General features: G+C 36.3%; 1 protein-coding gene across 2 annotated transcripts in view; it reads left to right on the top strand.

Moving 5' to 3' along the window:
- The first annotated feature begins 1,992 nt into the window (after positions 1 to 1,992).
- The window catches only part of CREM (cAMP responsive element modulator), a 40,795-nt gene continuing 25,630 nt past the window's right edge, over positions 1,993 to 17,157 (top strand). The window contains exons 1-3 of one of the 2 annotated variants that reach the window (XM_014529993.1): positions 1,993 to 2,480; positions 5,696 to 5,793; positions 5,937 to 6,079. In XM_014529993.1, the coding sequence (XP_014385479.1) occupies positions 6,034 to 6,079 (46 nt within the window). In that variant the 5' untranslated portion in view covers positions 1,993 to 2,480; positions 5,696 to 5,793; positions 5,937 to 6,033. Of the gene's footprint in view, positions 2,481 to 5,695; positions 5,794 to 5,936; positions 6,080 to 11,135; positions 11,153 to 17,157 lie in introns of those variants that run through there. The other variant, XM_014529994.1, reaches the window with a different exon arrangement.

Raw genomic sequence — 17,157 nt, 5'->3', positions numbered from 1 at the left:
ACCATGTTTCTCTTTTATTAGTGTAGATAGTAAATATCAATACACATACCCAGTGCTGGGCTGACGCTGACTCATGAGAGCTGGCTCTGTGCACTTTTTCCAACTTTGGGTTCAGTGTCATCTGCTGTTGGCTTGAAATCTGCCATAGTAGGAGTATTTACATTACAGAAATCATCAAAAGGTACAAATCAGCATTCTCCCTTTCCAAGATCTGGTTGTTAAACATTTATAGCACCCTACTGGATATAAACCACATAAACAAAAGCTCTTCGAGGTCACCATTAATTTTTAAGATTGTAAAGGAGAGTCCTGAGACTAAAAAGTTTGACAATTCGTTGTATGGCGAAAGGAGTACCTTTTAGTAATTGATTCACACAGAGGTGGATACCTTTTTTTAAATTTGCCTTTTGTGCTGGTAACATTTAAAGTATAGATCCTCCCAATGGTTTTGTTTGTTTGCTTGTTTGTTTTTTAACTTCTTGTTAAGTCTACTGGTTCCATTATGTGATAACCTTTTTATTTTCCCCAAAATCTAAGGTAGACAATAATACCCCAGAGCATGTGGGATGAATTTGCCCTTAGTATATACAGGGTATCCCAAAGAAATATATACATACACTTTGAATAATTGTAAAGGCAGTGTTTATTAATATACATTTCATTTTCAAAATTGAGCTATCAGGTGTTAAAGTGTGTATATATTTTTGGGGGGACACACTACATGTTGAGTGTCTTTGCCCTAGTTTCTCACTTTTCTGTTCCACTGTTCCAGGCTCATATTGAGGCTATGGCTTCTATACAAAGCCTTCACATATTGTTCAGGTCCATACTAATCTTTCTATTCTGGGCTTTCATGGCCTATACAATTCTGTTGACTTTCATGGCCTATATACCATACAGTGCGGCACTTGGCTCTCAACTGTTTGGTGTGCTATTTATTGTTTCTTAGGTGTTAGTTTTAGCAATTTTGCTTTTTACCCTAATGCTCATCACATAGGTTCTAGTGCATGGATAAAGATTTTCTTATTTTTGGATTGCTAAAGTTGTTTACTTTCCAAGGACATGATATTGTAAAAAAAAAATCTTAGTTGTTGTTTTAAAATATATACATATTTTTTATTGATTTTAGAGAGGAACAGAGAGGGAGAGAGAGAAACTTCAATGATGAGAGAATCATTAATTGGTTGCCTTCTGCACGCCCCCGACTGGGGATCAAGCCTGCAACCCGGGCATGTGCCCTGACCGGGAATCGAACTGTGTGACCTCCTGGTTCGTAGGTCGATGATGCTTAACCAGTGAGCCACACCGGCTAGGCAATCTTAGTTGTTTTAAACCCAGTTTTTAATAATTCTCTGAAAGTATTAGTATAAGTAGATTGGAAATTACTGCTGTTTCTTAAAGTGAGGTCCCACAGATGCTTTCTGCAAAATTTGTTTGATTCCATTACCACTCATAATGAAAACTGGCAGCTTATTGAGTAAGTCATAATGAATAGTGGAACTTAGTAAAATGTGGCAGTTTCTAAGAGTATGCTGACCAAATTGTTTACTAATTAGAAACTTGGAAGATTTTGAAACCAGAGGCATGGAGGTATTATTTTTCCAGTAGGGATCTCTGTCAAAAGCAATCAAGATATCTGTATTGTCTTCTTTCTGTGCAAGCTAAGTGATGGTTCTAGCTTTCTATCTGGATGCCCAAGCTAGGGGAGAGGAAACGTGTGAGAGGGTCACACAAGCTCCAAGGCATGAGCTTTTTATGGGTCAGAAACACTAAGAGCATGAGAGACCTTGGGATTTCTTTGGCCTGTGCCTTTTTTGTAATTATGGTGTGTGTGTGTTGTGGGGGAGCATTAAGGTAACTTTGCTATTTACATCAGTATTGAGAAAAGGCATTAGTTTGCATCTGGAATAATTCTAGAACACCACACCGAACATTTCATTTATTAAACAACAATTCACCATATTTAAGTTCTGTCTCCAGTTTCTCTTAAGAAGTTAGAGAGGGTCATTTATACTCTGGCCTGTTAGTAGTCCTGAGGTCGTAGTGAGGTAGTTTAACTGCTTTAGAACTTTGTGCTTAGAACATTCTTAGCCACCGAAGCATGGGAACCGAAAGTGAGGAGCATGGGTTCTTTACTATCTATCACATCAGAGAATGACTGTTCCAGGACAGTGACCACTTCCTAATGGTAAGTACCCCGGCTTGCTTATTATTTCTTGGAAGCAGGAAAAATAGTCCAGTTATCATAGTAATGATATTTCTTTTTTTAAAAAAAAGCAAAAAGAACAACAAAAAGGTTCAGCCTTAATCCTCAATCATGCTCATTTTTGCAGGTTTCTGTAGCTGGATCAGGCACCGGAAGAGGCTCCCCAGCTATAACTCTAGTACAGTTACCTTCGGGCCAAACTGTACATGTCCAGGGCGTAATTCAGACACCACAGCCATCGGTTATTCAGTCACCACAGATACAAGCTGTTCAGGTTAGCTTCCTGGGTGATTTGTCTTTGACTTTCTTGAGCTTGAGCTTTTTTTTTTCTTTTTCTTTACTAATTTATCCTCTTTTCCTTGGGTAGCTTTTATGATCAAGTCATTTTATTAGAGAATTGGAGGAATTTTTCTTTTACCTGTGAAGTGCATTGTACTCTGCTAGACCCATAGATTTGACTTAAGAGTTGCCATTTTGTTGTCAGTTTTTAATTTGCAGAATGAATAATGTCAGATAAATAATTCTTCACATTGTTACTCTTTGCTCAAACTCGGATTTATTTAGCAAAGCTCTCCAAAGGTGCTTAAAAATATTTTGAGGATTCTTTGGAGATGTCTGATAAACATGTTAATATAAAGATTATAGCACTGATGCTATTTTCATGAATAATCACATTAGTAGGTAGTATATTATTTTTAATTCAATATACATAATCCATAGAAAACAATTATGTATTGTCTCTTGGCCTTACGTTTATTCATCATATACTCCTTTCAGATTTAACCTTGGTTTTGTAGATGTGATTATTATTATGGTTGTGATCTGGAGATGTATTTTATTACTTCTTATTATCAAGATTGTTTTTATTTTTTTTCCCCCTTTTTAAAAAAATATTTTTTATTGATTTTGGAGAGAAAATGAGAGGGAGAGAGAGATAGAAACATCAGTGATGAGATAGAATCATTTATTTGCTGCCTCCTGCACACCCTACACTGGGGATCAAGCCCACGACCTCGGGCATGTGCCCTAACCGGGAATTGAACCGTGACCTCCTGGTTCATAGGTCAACATTCAACCACTGAGCCATGCCAGCCAGGCTCAAGGTTGTTTTTAAATCCTTAGCATTTTTTAAAATATACTTTATTGATTTTTTACAAAGAGGAAGGGAGAGGGATAGAGAGTAAGAAACATCTAAGAGAGAGAAACATTGATCGGCTGCCTCCTGCACACCCCCTACTGGGGATGTGCCCACAACCAAGGTACATGCCCTTGACCAGAATCGAACCTGGGACCCTTCAGTCCGCAGGCCGGCGCTCTTCCACTGAGCCAAACCGGTTAGGGCCCTTAGCATTTCTTGAAACAAACTTTTTTTTAATGCATCATCAATATAAATTATTAAGTATAGATACTTTTCTTGTGTACTGAATTTATTTCTCTTCTTTTTTTAGGTCAGTTTGTAATTGACCTTTAGATGCTAGACTTATTTGAACCTAATTGGTGACAAAAGTTCTTTGAGGGAAAAATAGAAGCACATACTTAATTAGTCTTGTTTTTCCCCTGCATATTTGAATACAGTTTATTGCAAAATAAGGATGAAGGCTGCAACATGATGTTTGAAGTAATAAATCCACATTCATTAAAAGCTTAGTTATCTTTGCAGCACCAGGTGTTTTAATAATTCTCAGTATTATCTTTAATTTTTTATTTTTTAGAATATATTTTTATTGATTTCAGAGAGGAAAGGAGAGGGAGAGATAGAAACATCAATGATGAGAGGGAATCATTGACCTGCTGCCTCCTACATGCCCCCTACTGGGGATTGAGCTCGCAACCTGGGCATATGCCTTTGACCAGAATCGAACCTGGGACCCTTCAGTCTACAGGCCAGTGCTCTATCCACTGAGTCAAACCGGCTAGGGCTTGTCTTTTATTTTTATCCTCCTGTTCCAAGAGTTTCTGACTCCAATAATAAAACAAGAAAATCTTTCCACTCTTCTTTTTGTATTATGACTTTTATTGGGGTGCAGATATTTCTTAGTTTTAACCTGGCTGGTATTGGAAGAAAGTATTGTCTTTTATACTCAGTAGGTTTTTTGGATTTTGTGAAATAGATGATTTAGGTAGAGGTGGATCTTTTCTTAAAATTCCTACCTGTTGAACGATGGACAACTCAATCTCTGTGTGAACTTCAGTTTTCAACTTTCTGAAATGGGTAAATTAACAGCTCACATAAGGAGGGTCTTATGATTATATGGGAGATGTGTGAAAGCCCAGTGTAAAGTGATAAGTTTTTGATGGTGGTACATGATTATCTGATTGAAACATTTTTTCTAATATATTCTATTCATTGGCGAGTATGCTTATTTGTGGGATGTCCATGACCAGGGATGCATGGTCATATGTGTAGGTGAACATGTATGCTCATCCTATATGCCTTGGGAAGTATATATTCCTGTTTGTATTGTTCAGATTTTAATAAGCTCTTTTGATTTTGTCTAAATAAAATTCCCATGTAATTGTAATATTAAGTAAAGTGAGTTTTGTGAACTCAGAATTATCTTAGGCCTTGAATGAGAAATGGCTGAATATAATGAGAGCAGTCATGTTGTAGAGAGATTTTTTATTTTAGTTCTCTGACTTTGTTTAATAATCATTTTATTGACTTGAAAAAAAAATGAAATCATGCTCAAAACTCTGATCTTTCCTTTAAGGAGAAATTCCTTATTTTGACCTTCAAGACCTACCATTATCAAGCCCCAACAGACTTGTTTACCTGCTTAAATATTCTTTCTTCTTTGGACCTATTTAATGTCTGATTTGAAAACCCAGCTCCAGTCAGCTGTGGTGTTGTGAAGAGGGCAGTGAAATCAAGATGCTTTTTTCTGCCTCTGTTACTGGCTCACTCACTCCCTGCTGGATATGTGAGAGTGCTTTCAGGGTTGGGTCTGCTGTATATTATATTTAGGCCTTTCCTATGAAGCCTCACTTGACGTTCTAACCACTCGTATTTGCATTTCTGTAATATTTATTTATTATCTTCACCATTCCTTTCCAGACACACTTGTTCTATAACTGAAATGTTTGTGTCTGTGCTTCCTTTCTTAAGCCAAGTGTAAGCTCCATTAGTGCGGTTTCAGTGTGTTCTGTTTGCTGGACACTTTCCGAGTACCTGACTTAATACTGCACACAGAGACCCTTAGTCACACTTTTTTTTTAAATTCTCATCGGAGGATATGTTTTCGAGAGAGACAGAGACATACCAATGTGAGAGAAACATGTCAATTGGTTGCCTCCTGTATGAGCCCTGACTGAAGCTTGAACCTGCAACCTAGGTATGTATGTGCCCTGATGGGAATTGAACCCACGACGTTTGGCGCACAGAATGATGCTCCAACCAACTGAGCTTCCCAAGCAGGGCCATAGTCACACTTTTTAAAATAAAGGAGATCATATCTTTTATGATGCATTTCAGAAACTCTTGTATTATAGGTAGCAACAATCACAGAGACAGATGAGTCTACAGAATCAGAAGGTGTAATTGATTCTCATAAACGCAGAGAAATCCTTTCACGAAGACCCTCTTATCGGTAAGTTAAGTTTCCACTGTAATGATACTTTTTTTTTAAAAAGGGAGAGTAATTAATTATACATCAAACCAATTCTTCCACTATAGATTTTCTAAGTCTCATTACTGTATCTTAATTATTTGTATTGTTAAATTATGTTTTAGAAAAATACTGAATGAACTTTCCTCTGATGTGCCTGGTGTTCCCAAGATTGAAGAAGAAAAATCAGAGGGAGAAGGAACACCACCTAACATCGCTACCATGGCAGTACCGACTAGCATATATCAAACTAGCACGGGGCAATACAGTATGTATGCTGCAATTCGATACGATAGTGCTAGCTTTTAAATCTTCTCTTGTTACATTGAAGCAACCTGGGTTTTGACATTAAATTGTTCCATTTTAAAAATGCATCATAATACCTAAACTGTGTATCAGAATGAAAAGTATATCTTAAAGAAGTGAGAGATTTGTATTGACAACTGTCATATACTTTTGGTAAAATTTTGTTTTTACTGAATATAGAAGAAAATTTTGAGTTTAAAATAAAGGGAGTTTTTTTCTTATTTATATGTTTATATTAATGTGTAGTAAAAATTTAAAACTTAACTGTTTTTTGTTGCCTTTATGATGCATGCAAACATAATAAGATACAAATGTCTGTATTTCATTCTTGTTGGCTTTTACTATCAACAATTACATTTTCTACTTACCAATTTAAAAAAGGACATATGTTTTCTAAATTATGTTTTTAAATGTAATTCTGTTTTCACTAGTCTACTGTGTTGATTTGTGCTGCAGTTTTTCCCAGATGAGAATGGAAAAATGTTTAATTTTTTAAAACTACAGCAATTAGATCATTTTATTTGAAATTTTAAGCACCAAAAGCTCTAAATAAACAGATAAATTCACATTTAGTCTTGTGCATTTTAATGGGCTATTCATTCTGTGCTTTTTGCTCAAATTAAAGCACTAGGTTCCCCACCCCCCACCCCCCCCAATCAAGACCATTTGATACATAAAAATACTTTAGTAAAAATGGAGCTCTAGGAAGGAAAAAGCGTGTAGGGAAACACGATAGAAAAAGGACTGAAAAAGAGCAAAGAAACCCACCAAAGCTGCTTAGGTACTGGAATATGTGTGATATTAAATACTTGTGTTTGTCCAAAAACAGTGTTAAGATTTTATATATGTTTTCTGTTTTCCTTTAAAAAGTAATAATACCTAGCCCTAGCTGGTTTGGCTCAGTGGATAGAGCGTTGGCCTGCAGACTGAAGGGTCCAGGGTTTGATTCCAGTCAAGGGCACATGGCTGCAGTTGGGGGCATGCATAATGTCCATCATCATTGATGTTTTTAATCTCTCTCTCCCTCTCCCTTCCTCTTTCCCTAAAAAAAATCAATTAAAATATTTTTTAAAGTAGTAATACCTAGAAAGTCTCAAGTCTTAATTTAAGACTTGTCTCTTAAAACAAGCTATAATCTCCTTTAGTCTTTGGGAAAACCTTATAGAGTCATTAGTTTTTTAGGATTTTTCTTACAGTGGTGGTAGATTTGCAGCATTAAACTCTCCTTTGGTAATTCTGATTCTGTGGGTAGCTCCTACATAACACCTGGCAGAATCGGGGTATAATTTGTCCACAGTCCCTACAGCAGTAGTTCTCAACCTTCCTAATGCCGCGACCCTTTAATACAGTTCCCCATGTTGTGGTGACCCCTAACCATAAAATTATTTTTGTTGCTACTTCATAACTGTAATTTTGCTACTGTTATGAATCGTAATGTAAATATCTGATATGCAGGATGTATTTTCATTGTTACAAATTTAACATAATTAAAGCATAGTGATTAATCACAAAAACAATATGTAATTATATATGTGTTTTCCGATGGTCTTAGGCGACCCCTGTGAAAGGGTCGTTCGACCCCCTAAGGGGTCGCGACCCACAGGTTGAGAACCGCTGCCCTACAGGATGCTGAGTGGACATGTCCTAAGTCTGTGTTAGGAAAGGAAAACTTCCTGCTGTCTGTAAGAGTTGGACCTTGAGGTTTTCACTGTCATTTCTCTTTATTACTTCTCAGATTTATATGCCTTTGTGTGACATATGGTGGGAGTTTTAGAACTGAAAATCAGAGTTTGCCAGGTGTGTGCCTTGGCATTGTGCAGCATACAGTGCCCACCATCCCCAGAGTGGCTGTGCAGGGCTTGCATGGACCTCCTGGGACCTCCTGACTGGTTAGCTGTACACATATTATCATTTTCTATTTGTGTTATAACAGGGAAAAGGTTGGAAATTACTGATTAAATAATGCTCAGGGGACATCTTAAAATTTGAGGAATTATCTAAGATGCCATCTTGAACATATAATTTTGAACATCATCTGGCATATCCTAATGCCGCTTAGGAATTGATAAAAGCAGTGATCTCTTTACAAGGTGATATGGACAGGGATGAGCAGTGGGTTAATTTGCTTAGATTATTAGCTATAATTTTGAAATCATGAAAACATTGGGTTGAGAAAATGTTGAAGCTAGAGATGATGTGAAGGCATCCTGTTCCTGTCATTTGCCAACTGTATCAAAACAAACTTTGTTTTTCCCATCTCAGGTTTTTAGTCTTTGAAGTGGGAATAATAGTAAATTAGCAAACTCTGGAGTTAGCGTGAGGACACAAGGAGATAACAGGTAAAAGTAGGGAAAAGAAATATGCTACTTTTGACATGTCACAGAGAAATGTAAGCTAGCTGTGGCGATGTCTCATTCACATTCCCTGAAGCCTTTACTTCTTGTGCTCTTAGTGCAGTTTGGAGAAGAGGGCTCAGCTTTAAACACCGCTGTGAGTTGGGGGCAAGCAGGGGTGCAGTCAGGAGCTCTGGTTGAAAAATTGAAAGTCCAGTGTTTAGAAGTTAGGCATTTATCTATTTGCCACATTAGAGGTCCTGGACTATCTCTTATTTAGGTTTCTTTTTTTTTTTTATTGCTTAAAGTATTACAAAGAGTATTGCATATGTGTCCTTTTTTTTTCCCCTGCCCTTGACAATCCTCTGGCCTCCCCTTGACAATCCCCTGGCCTCCCCTACCCCCTAGTGTCTTATGTCCATTGGTTATGCTTATATGCATGCATACAAGTCCTTCGGTTGATCTCTTACCCCCCTCCCTCCTGCCCCCCAACCCTCCCCGGCCTTCCCGCTGCAGTTTGACAATCTGTTTGAGACTTATTTAGGTTTCTTAATTTGGACACATACAGTATTGGTCCTGGCAATTATTTTAATGAAAAGTTTGTGCTGGTTCTATGTGTGTTGTCCCATGTAAAAATTGGCATTTATTGATTCACAAAAAATGGTATTGCCTATGTTAAAAATGAATTGTGTAAACATTTAGTAACACTTATTTCTGTTGATAATTCTTTCATTTGAAGAGTGAATATTAACATTTCAACTTTTTATAAGACATTTATTTTAATTGGCGGATAATTTATATTTACACATGCACAAGATCTGTTTTCTTTCATTGTATTTCTTACTAGGAATAACTTAATAGATATTAATGCTTTAATGTTGTGCCTAAATATCTAGAAATAGAAACAATCTGGTTTTAGACTAGTGAAGTTCATTTTACTAGAATTTCTGGAGATTTTTCTATGTATTTTCATGTACCTGTTTTTGAAACCCTTTCATAACCTTTTATTATAAAAATTAATTTTTTCTTTAACTTTTATCCATGGATGACTTTTCCCAAAACTTTGCTTCTTTTTTCAAAGATTATTATGTTAATAGTATTTTTAATCTGGTATAATATAAAATTAAAGTTAAAAACAAAAAGAAGTAAATAACTTTGTGTGTCAAAATTGAAGAAATAAAAATAAGTATTGCCCGGCCAGTGTTGCTCAGTGGTTGAGCTTTGACCCATGAACCAAGAGGTCGCTGGTTTGGTTCCTAGTCAGGGCATATGCCAAGGTTGCAGGCTTGATCCCCAGTAGCGAGAGACAGCCAATTAATGTTTCTCTCTCATCGATATTTCTGTCTCTCCCTCTCCCTTTCTCTCTTTCTCAAATCAATAAAAATATTTTTTTTAAAAGTAAGTGTATTCAGGTTTCCCCATACGCAAGTTGTTACATTTTTATGTTTATTTTTATTTTATTTTTTGTTAATCCTCATCTGAGGATATTTTTTCCATTGATTTTTAGAGAGAATGGAAGAGTGGGAGGGAGAGGGAGTAAGAGAGATATAGAGAGGGAGAGAGAACTTTGATGTGAGAGAGACACATTCATTGGTTGCCTCCCACGGGTGCCCTGACCGAGCTGGGGATTGAACCTGCAACCGAAGTACATGTCCTTGACCTAGAATTGAACCCGAGACCCTTTGATGTGTGGGGCTATGATCTAACCATCGAGCAACACCAGCCAGGGCTAAGTTGTTACATTTTAAATAGTTGAATGTTAAATATTTGACAGAAGCTGGCCTTGTTACTTCAACTTGATTTTTAATAACAAAAACTAAGAAGTGAAAGTTAGAATAGTCTTAATTTTTCTACACTGGGGGTAAGAAAAATAACTTAAAATGGGCAAGGATTCATTATTGTAACACCAAGAAAATGAGCTACACTTCAATATCTTTACTGAACATACAGATCTTGGCTATAGGTTTGTTGTAAGCCAATTAAATCATTCTGGTCAAAGAAAATCTATTTTGTCTCAGGAGAATATTTTTAAAGATGGTGGTTCAGAGGTTTAGAATTAGCAAAGAATTTACTTCCTGTGTAAGACATGAATTAAATGAGAGAGAATTCACAAATGCATAGTTAAAGCAACTATAGAGATTAAAGTGTTTGAAGTGTACTTCATTAAATTTTCTCTAAAGACTTGTTTTTTATCCCTCATTCTACTATACCCAGCCTGACCTCTTAACAAATAAGAACTATCACCCAAGACTTCAAATATTATTTTTCCAAATGTCCCTTGTCTCTGCTTGCTTCTACTTTATTTTACTAGGGACTTTGTTAGAATGAGTTTCTATTAACTCATTTTACTGGAATTCTTATACACTAAAGGTAAGTGGGTCAATCCAAAATCCACCATTATGAAGAAGATATAAATGAACTGTGTGGATTGCTAAAGAATTCAGAATTCTTAGGCGATTCATATGAGTAAACACAATTCCAATTCTTCATAATAAGAATTTGCACATGATAGGCTTACATATTCTAAAGTATATGCAGTTGCATTTATTTACTGTAAGTAGTGACTGCTTACATTCTACCAAGGTAATTGTCAAAGCAAACATAGAAGGTATCTACTTAATGTAAATCTGGTTTTTTTTAACCTTGGTGTTGCTATTCTTGTTTTAGCTTGAGGCTGTTTTAGTGTTTCTTCTGCTTTTAAGGTAGGAGTACTTACACAGTCTGTTTTGTACTCACATTTTGAATTTAAAGCTTAGAATTCACTGGAAAAAAAGTCTGTTGTTCTATTTAAAGTTAATTAAATGAAAATTTAATTGTAATTTGGAATAAAGATGGTTTTAAAATATAATTAAACATTTACATATTTATGTATTTGAATTAACTCATTCATACAGGTTTATGATTAAAAATATGTTAGCATCAAGTAAAAAGAGGTCAGATGAATTTTATTTTATTTTTTTAAATTTATCTTCTTTTGATTTTCTTTCTTTAAAATTAATATATTTTTATTGATTTCAGAGAGGGAGAGAGAGAGAGAAACATCAGTGTTGAGAGAGAATCATTGATTGGCTGCCTTCTGCACACCCCCTATTGGGGATCGAGCCTGCAACCGGGGCATGTGCCCTTGGCTGGAATTGAACCCTGAACCCTTCAGCCCGCAGGCCGACGCTCTATCCACTGAGCTAAACCGGTTAGGGCAGTCAGATGAAATTTTAAATAAATTCTCTTTCCTCATTTGTTCATGAACTTTTTTTCTTGTTTTCTACCCTTATTTATCTTTCTTTTTGTCTTTTATTGATTTTACAAGGCTTTAAAATATCTTTTAATTAAACTTTTTTAACATCAAAATTCTTGAATTTTCATGCTATAAGTAATATATTTCGTACAACGATATTAATAGTTTTAGGGGAGAAGTCCTCAGTGGCATTGAATAGTAGAAATAGCAGATTTTTAAAATATGGTTTTGTATAATAGGAATTTTAAAATAATTTATTGCCTGGATTAGTTGATATGATAGCATCTTGGTAACTGTGATAAATGGTAAATTGGAGATGAGGAAATCATACTTGGGTTAATACTGATTTGAAACTAATACCATGCCTGTATAAGGCTATATATAAAAACATTTGTGTAACCACTAGAACTAATGTAGTAGAAAAATAACTTAGTAAATTAATGAATTACACTTTACCTAGACAGTTTCTTTCTTAATGAAAGATCAGTATGTCCAACATTCAACTGGTGCATATAGAGTGCCCCACTTAATTATGTGGTATAGCTCACCTAAGATTTGGGGTGGGGGAAGGTAGGTATCTCCCAGAGCAACTAGAACAGCAGAGCTTAACCTCTACCCACCACTACTATGAGCAGATAGATAACATACTAACAGGCTTGAACAAATTAATAATGGACATTGGAGTAGAATATAATTGAATATATAATCTAGTTATTCGTTTTTATTTCAATTTAGATATTTTATGAAACTATAATGTTATTAAGGATTACTTAAAAGGGGAAAATAAGTATGCATATAGTCTAAAATAAAAGAACAATTTTACTTCTGCTTGAGTCCCAAGTAGTATTCGTAGACCAATGTGGACTCTTCATTGCTCACAACAGTGTGGGCATAGGAATAAGCATTTTTGTCTCAGTTGCATGTGTCAGTCTAAGAAAGCATTAATAAAGCTTAGGTTCCCAAAGTAAAATTAGTGGGAAATACAAAGGTATTTTATTTTTATTGGTTACTAATGGGCTTGTTATGGGCCAAACATTTTATTTAAAAATTATTAGTCAGATATGATGTCTGGAATTTGTTTGGAAATACTCCAGACTAAATTAAAAAAAAAAAAAAGGTTTGAGATGAGTGGGCAGGGGAAATAGGTGGTACAAAATTCTTGCTAGAAAATTTCTTTAAGGTTTGTTTAAATGAGCTAAACAAAAGATCAGACTGAATTCATTCAGTTCATTTCATCTTAGTTTTTCCTATTATTTATCTCAATGAGTGTTTACTGAAAACATATTATACTATTCTTGAATATTTTGTAACCTAAAACATTTTCTAAAATCTTTTGAATACACATATGTACAAGCAAAGCCTATTTTCAGTATCCTGAAGCTTTGGGAAATCTTGTTTATTGTCAAATGAGAGGTAACATTTGAAATGGGAAGGTCCTCTGTCATTTGATAATGCCATAGTTAAGAGTACCTTTGTTATAGAAAAATAAAAGGCAAAAGTACGAGACTTATCAGAAGAAATGTGGTGTCCTTAGAGCCAGCTTGTGTGTCTGTTAGCTTTTGCTTTTCACATCTAATTCTATAATGACTTAACCCAAAAATAAAATGATGAGAGTAAGAAATTCTTGATATACCAGCGTTCACAGCGTGAAAGCAATAAGTTTTCGTTGGAACTATGGGGAACAGGGGGGGGGGGGGGGGGGGGAGGCTTAAAAAAAATAAACAAGTATGAAAAAAAAGAAAGCAAGGGTCTTTGTTATCTACCTATTTTGTGGTTCTTATCCTTGGAAGTAACTACTGTCACCTCAGATTTTTACTAGTCCAAAAACTAATAATTGACATTAAAAATTAAGTTCTATTATCAGAATTTGAAACCATACTTAATTTAACTCTTCTAGATCCATAAGTGGCTTAAATTGTTTATAATACAGTCTGTCTTGAGGAAATGAGGCATCCATTTATTATTTTGGGTGCCTGCTATATGCTAGTGTGAAAAATGACAGGAATGAGGCCACTTTAAAATGGAGCCAAAGCAGCCATTCAAAAGGAACTGTCTTGCTCCTTGTGTTTCTTGAAATTTTGGACTGACTGGGCCAAACCACTGTTTTACAAACAGTCGTAAAGTCAGCAGGACAGTCTGATCATAAGGAGTAATGACTGTGGACTTTCTATCTGAAGATAGAATCAGCAAGCCATTGTGTGTAGCCAATAGTAACTCAGCTTATCAGTATTAATATGAATTTTTTTTTCTTTTCATATAATTATTCCTTTCCTTTTTCTCATAAAACCCTCTTGCTTTCACCCTGTAATCAGGGCACTATTTGAGTTTCTGCCTAAAACTGCTCCTCAAATTACAATTCTTTGACCCCAAATAAATGCTTGTCTCATTTCGGCTTTTAAAATTTAGGTTAACACTAGGCCTTGTGCTTCATATACAGTGCAGTTACATTACTATGGGTGTTCTTTCTCAAAGCACTATTTCTATGACATCAAACTAATTATCAGCTGAAAATACACACTCAAATGTATGATAACATAAAATTTATTCATGTCCCACCATGAAGGTTCAGGAAGCATTATCTCTTCTTTTTCATATTGTACTTCTCTTTTAAGAAGGTAGATATGGTTAAATCTCTCACAAACCCTTTTATTGCAAGGGGTGAATCTTGAGACCCTTGAAATCTTTGGAAAGTCTTGATAAATCTTGTTTTTAAAATGTGGACAGAATATAATTCTCTGGATGAACCCGATAAGTGATGTTACAGCAGAGTGTCTCAGCTTCAGCAATGTTGACATTTAATACTGATTCTCCCGTTTCTGCTAACCCTGTTCTAATAGTGGCCTGTCAGTGAGCTAAAACACGGAGGATAGATCTATGTTGAACTCTTAAAAAAAAATGGTAACCCATCTTTTTGTGTAAGGCCCTAGAACCTTATGTCAACGAATTAAAGATTTGTTGTTGTTACTCTTTCCAATAGTTCTGACAGGTTTATAGGATCATTCATCACTTAAGTGATCCTTTGCTTAGATACTGTTAAAATATTAGGGAATGACTTGGAAATGTTCAGAGTATGGTTTAGATGCTACTGTAACATTCCTGTAAGGTATTTACATTGATTTATTGGTATTGTCTTATTCTGATGATGTGCTATTTTTTCTTCATTGTAAAATCTAGTTAGCTAGTTTATGTGATTAAAAAAAAAAAAAAGAAAAAAAGATAGGCCTGCCTGTGTGGCTCAGTAGTTGAGCGTCATGGTTCAGTTCCCGGTCGGGGCACATGCCTGTGTTCCAGGCTCCATCCCCAGTTGGGAGCATGCAGGAGGCAGCTGATCAATGATTCTCTCTCATCATTGATATTTCTATCTCCCTCCCTCTTCATTCCTCTCTGAAATAAATTTAAAAAAATACATTTTTTAAAAAGATAGCTATTGATTCCACCTAATCTCTAGTGTTTAAAACGTAGAGTCATAATCTTTATGTTCAAGTATACCTAACTCTCAGATACTTAGATTTGTCTATTAAGTGACATTTAAAAACATTTCGCTTGATTAGTTATTCCTTTGAAACTTTCAGTTAATTATGTTAATTTTTAAACATGACTGGCAAGTCTCAGTATTTAGAGGAAATCCTCATAGTTGTTGCTATTAGCTGAGTTAGTTATTTAAGACACTTGGTGTAGAGGTTAATATTGTAGCACAAATTGTTTCAATACAGTATCTTTTAAGGTCCTTTCCAACTTAACATTTTATATTTCAGGATTCTCCTGATACAGTCAAAATGGTAAAGGCTACAGTTTTGTAGACTTGAGCTTTAAAAAAATATATATATGTTCCGTGAAAAGCTATTTTCTTCTGACGATAAATTAGAAAAGTAGTTAGTTGAATGAAGGTACAAATTCATTGTATTTATGATGCTCAATGGAATTTCACTGACCATTTCTTAAAAGAATGCTGTTTATACCTAAAAATATCTGAAAGGGCCTGGCCAGTGTGGCTCAGTGGTTGAGGGTCGACCTATGAACAAGGAGGTCACAATTCAATTCCTGGTCAGGGCACATGCCCAGGTTGTGGGCTCGATCCCTAGTTCAGGGGGCAGCTGATGGATGATTTTCTCTCATCGATGTTTCTATCTCTCTCTCTCTCTTGAAGCTGGACTTTCTCCCTATATGTATCTGCTCTCTTTTTAAATAATTTAGTTGGATGGGTGCCAGGGAAGAGGAAGGCTCCATGAGCTCTATATATTTCAGTCAGTTCTGAATATAAGTTATTTTCAAATACTTAGGAGCCTTTTCAGAATATTGTCCTGTGGCCCTAGCTCAGTGATGGCGAACCTTTTGAGCTTGGCGTGTCAGCATTTTGAAAAACCCTATCTTAACTCTGGTGCCGTGTCACATATAGAAATTTTTTGATATTTGCAACCATAGTAAAACAAAGATTTATATTTTTGATATTTATTTTATATATTTAAATGCCATTTAACAGAAAAATCAACCAAAAAAATGAGTTCGCGTGTCACCTCTGACATGCATGTCATAGGTTCGCCATCACTGCCCTAGCTGGTTTGGCTCAATGGATTGAGCATCAGCCCTCGGACTGTAGGGTCCTGGGTTTGATTCTGGCCAAGGGCACATGCCCAGGTTGCGGGCTCGATCCCCAGTAGGGGATATGCTGGAGGCAACCGATCAATCAATCACTCTCATCATTGATATTACTATCTGTCTCTCCCTCTCCCTTCCTCTCTGAAATAAATAAAAATATATATTTTTTAAAAAGAATATTGTCCTGTGAAAGAGGATCTCCTTATCAATTCAACATATACTTATATAAAAACCATGGGTGGTGTTCATCACATACAGACGAACAGCCGCGACCTAGCAGAAGGAAGTCAGTCCTACAGGGGTTGTCTTGGCAACGGCTGTGCCCTCCCCCAAGCTGTTTCCCGGAGCTGTTTCCTGTAAGGGCGGAGTTTGAGGCAGGAACCCGCCCTGGGAGCATGGAGGCAGATCTTTCTAAAGTGTGCTGCGTCAGCACAGGGTGAACCTGAGTGGGGCGGCTGAAAGGCTTAGAAAAGACAGACAAGAGAATGAAAGCCGGGTCTCCGTGGGACGCTGCTTCTCTGAGAGACAGCGACCACGCCCACAGCCATGCCTTTATTTTATAGCAGATGCTACCAGGCAAAGTAAGGGCGTGACCAAGATGTTTACAAACATTCTTCTGGGTTTCAATCCTACTCAACTACATGCACCTGAACTCTATCAAGCCCACATCACTCAGGCATGTGGGGCCACGTGTTCCGACCATAGGTTCAAGCTTACAACTACAGCTGTTGGCTATAATTGTGCTGGGAGGGCCCTGCCCTCCAAGCTGGGACTTGCACATAGCAATGAGAGGACTGTGCCCTCTCCTCAGTCCAAGGCTTGAACCTGTCCAAAACACTGTAGCGGCTCCCCACAATAAAGTTTTAATTCTCTTTC

Source organism: Myotis brandtii, unplaced genomic scaffold, assembly GCF_000412655.1.
Source record: "Myotis brandtii unplaced genomic scaffold, ASM41265v1 scaffold703, whole genome shotgun sequence".
Classification (NCBI taxonomy): domain Eukaryota; kingdom Metazoa; phylum Chordata; class Mammalia; order Chiroptera; family Vespertilionidae; genus Myotis; species Myotis brandtii.
This window is presented reverse-complemented; position numbering and strand designations above follow the sequence as displayed.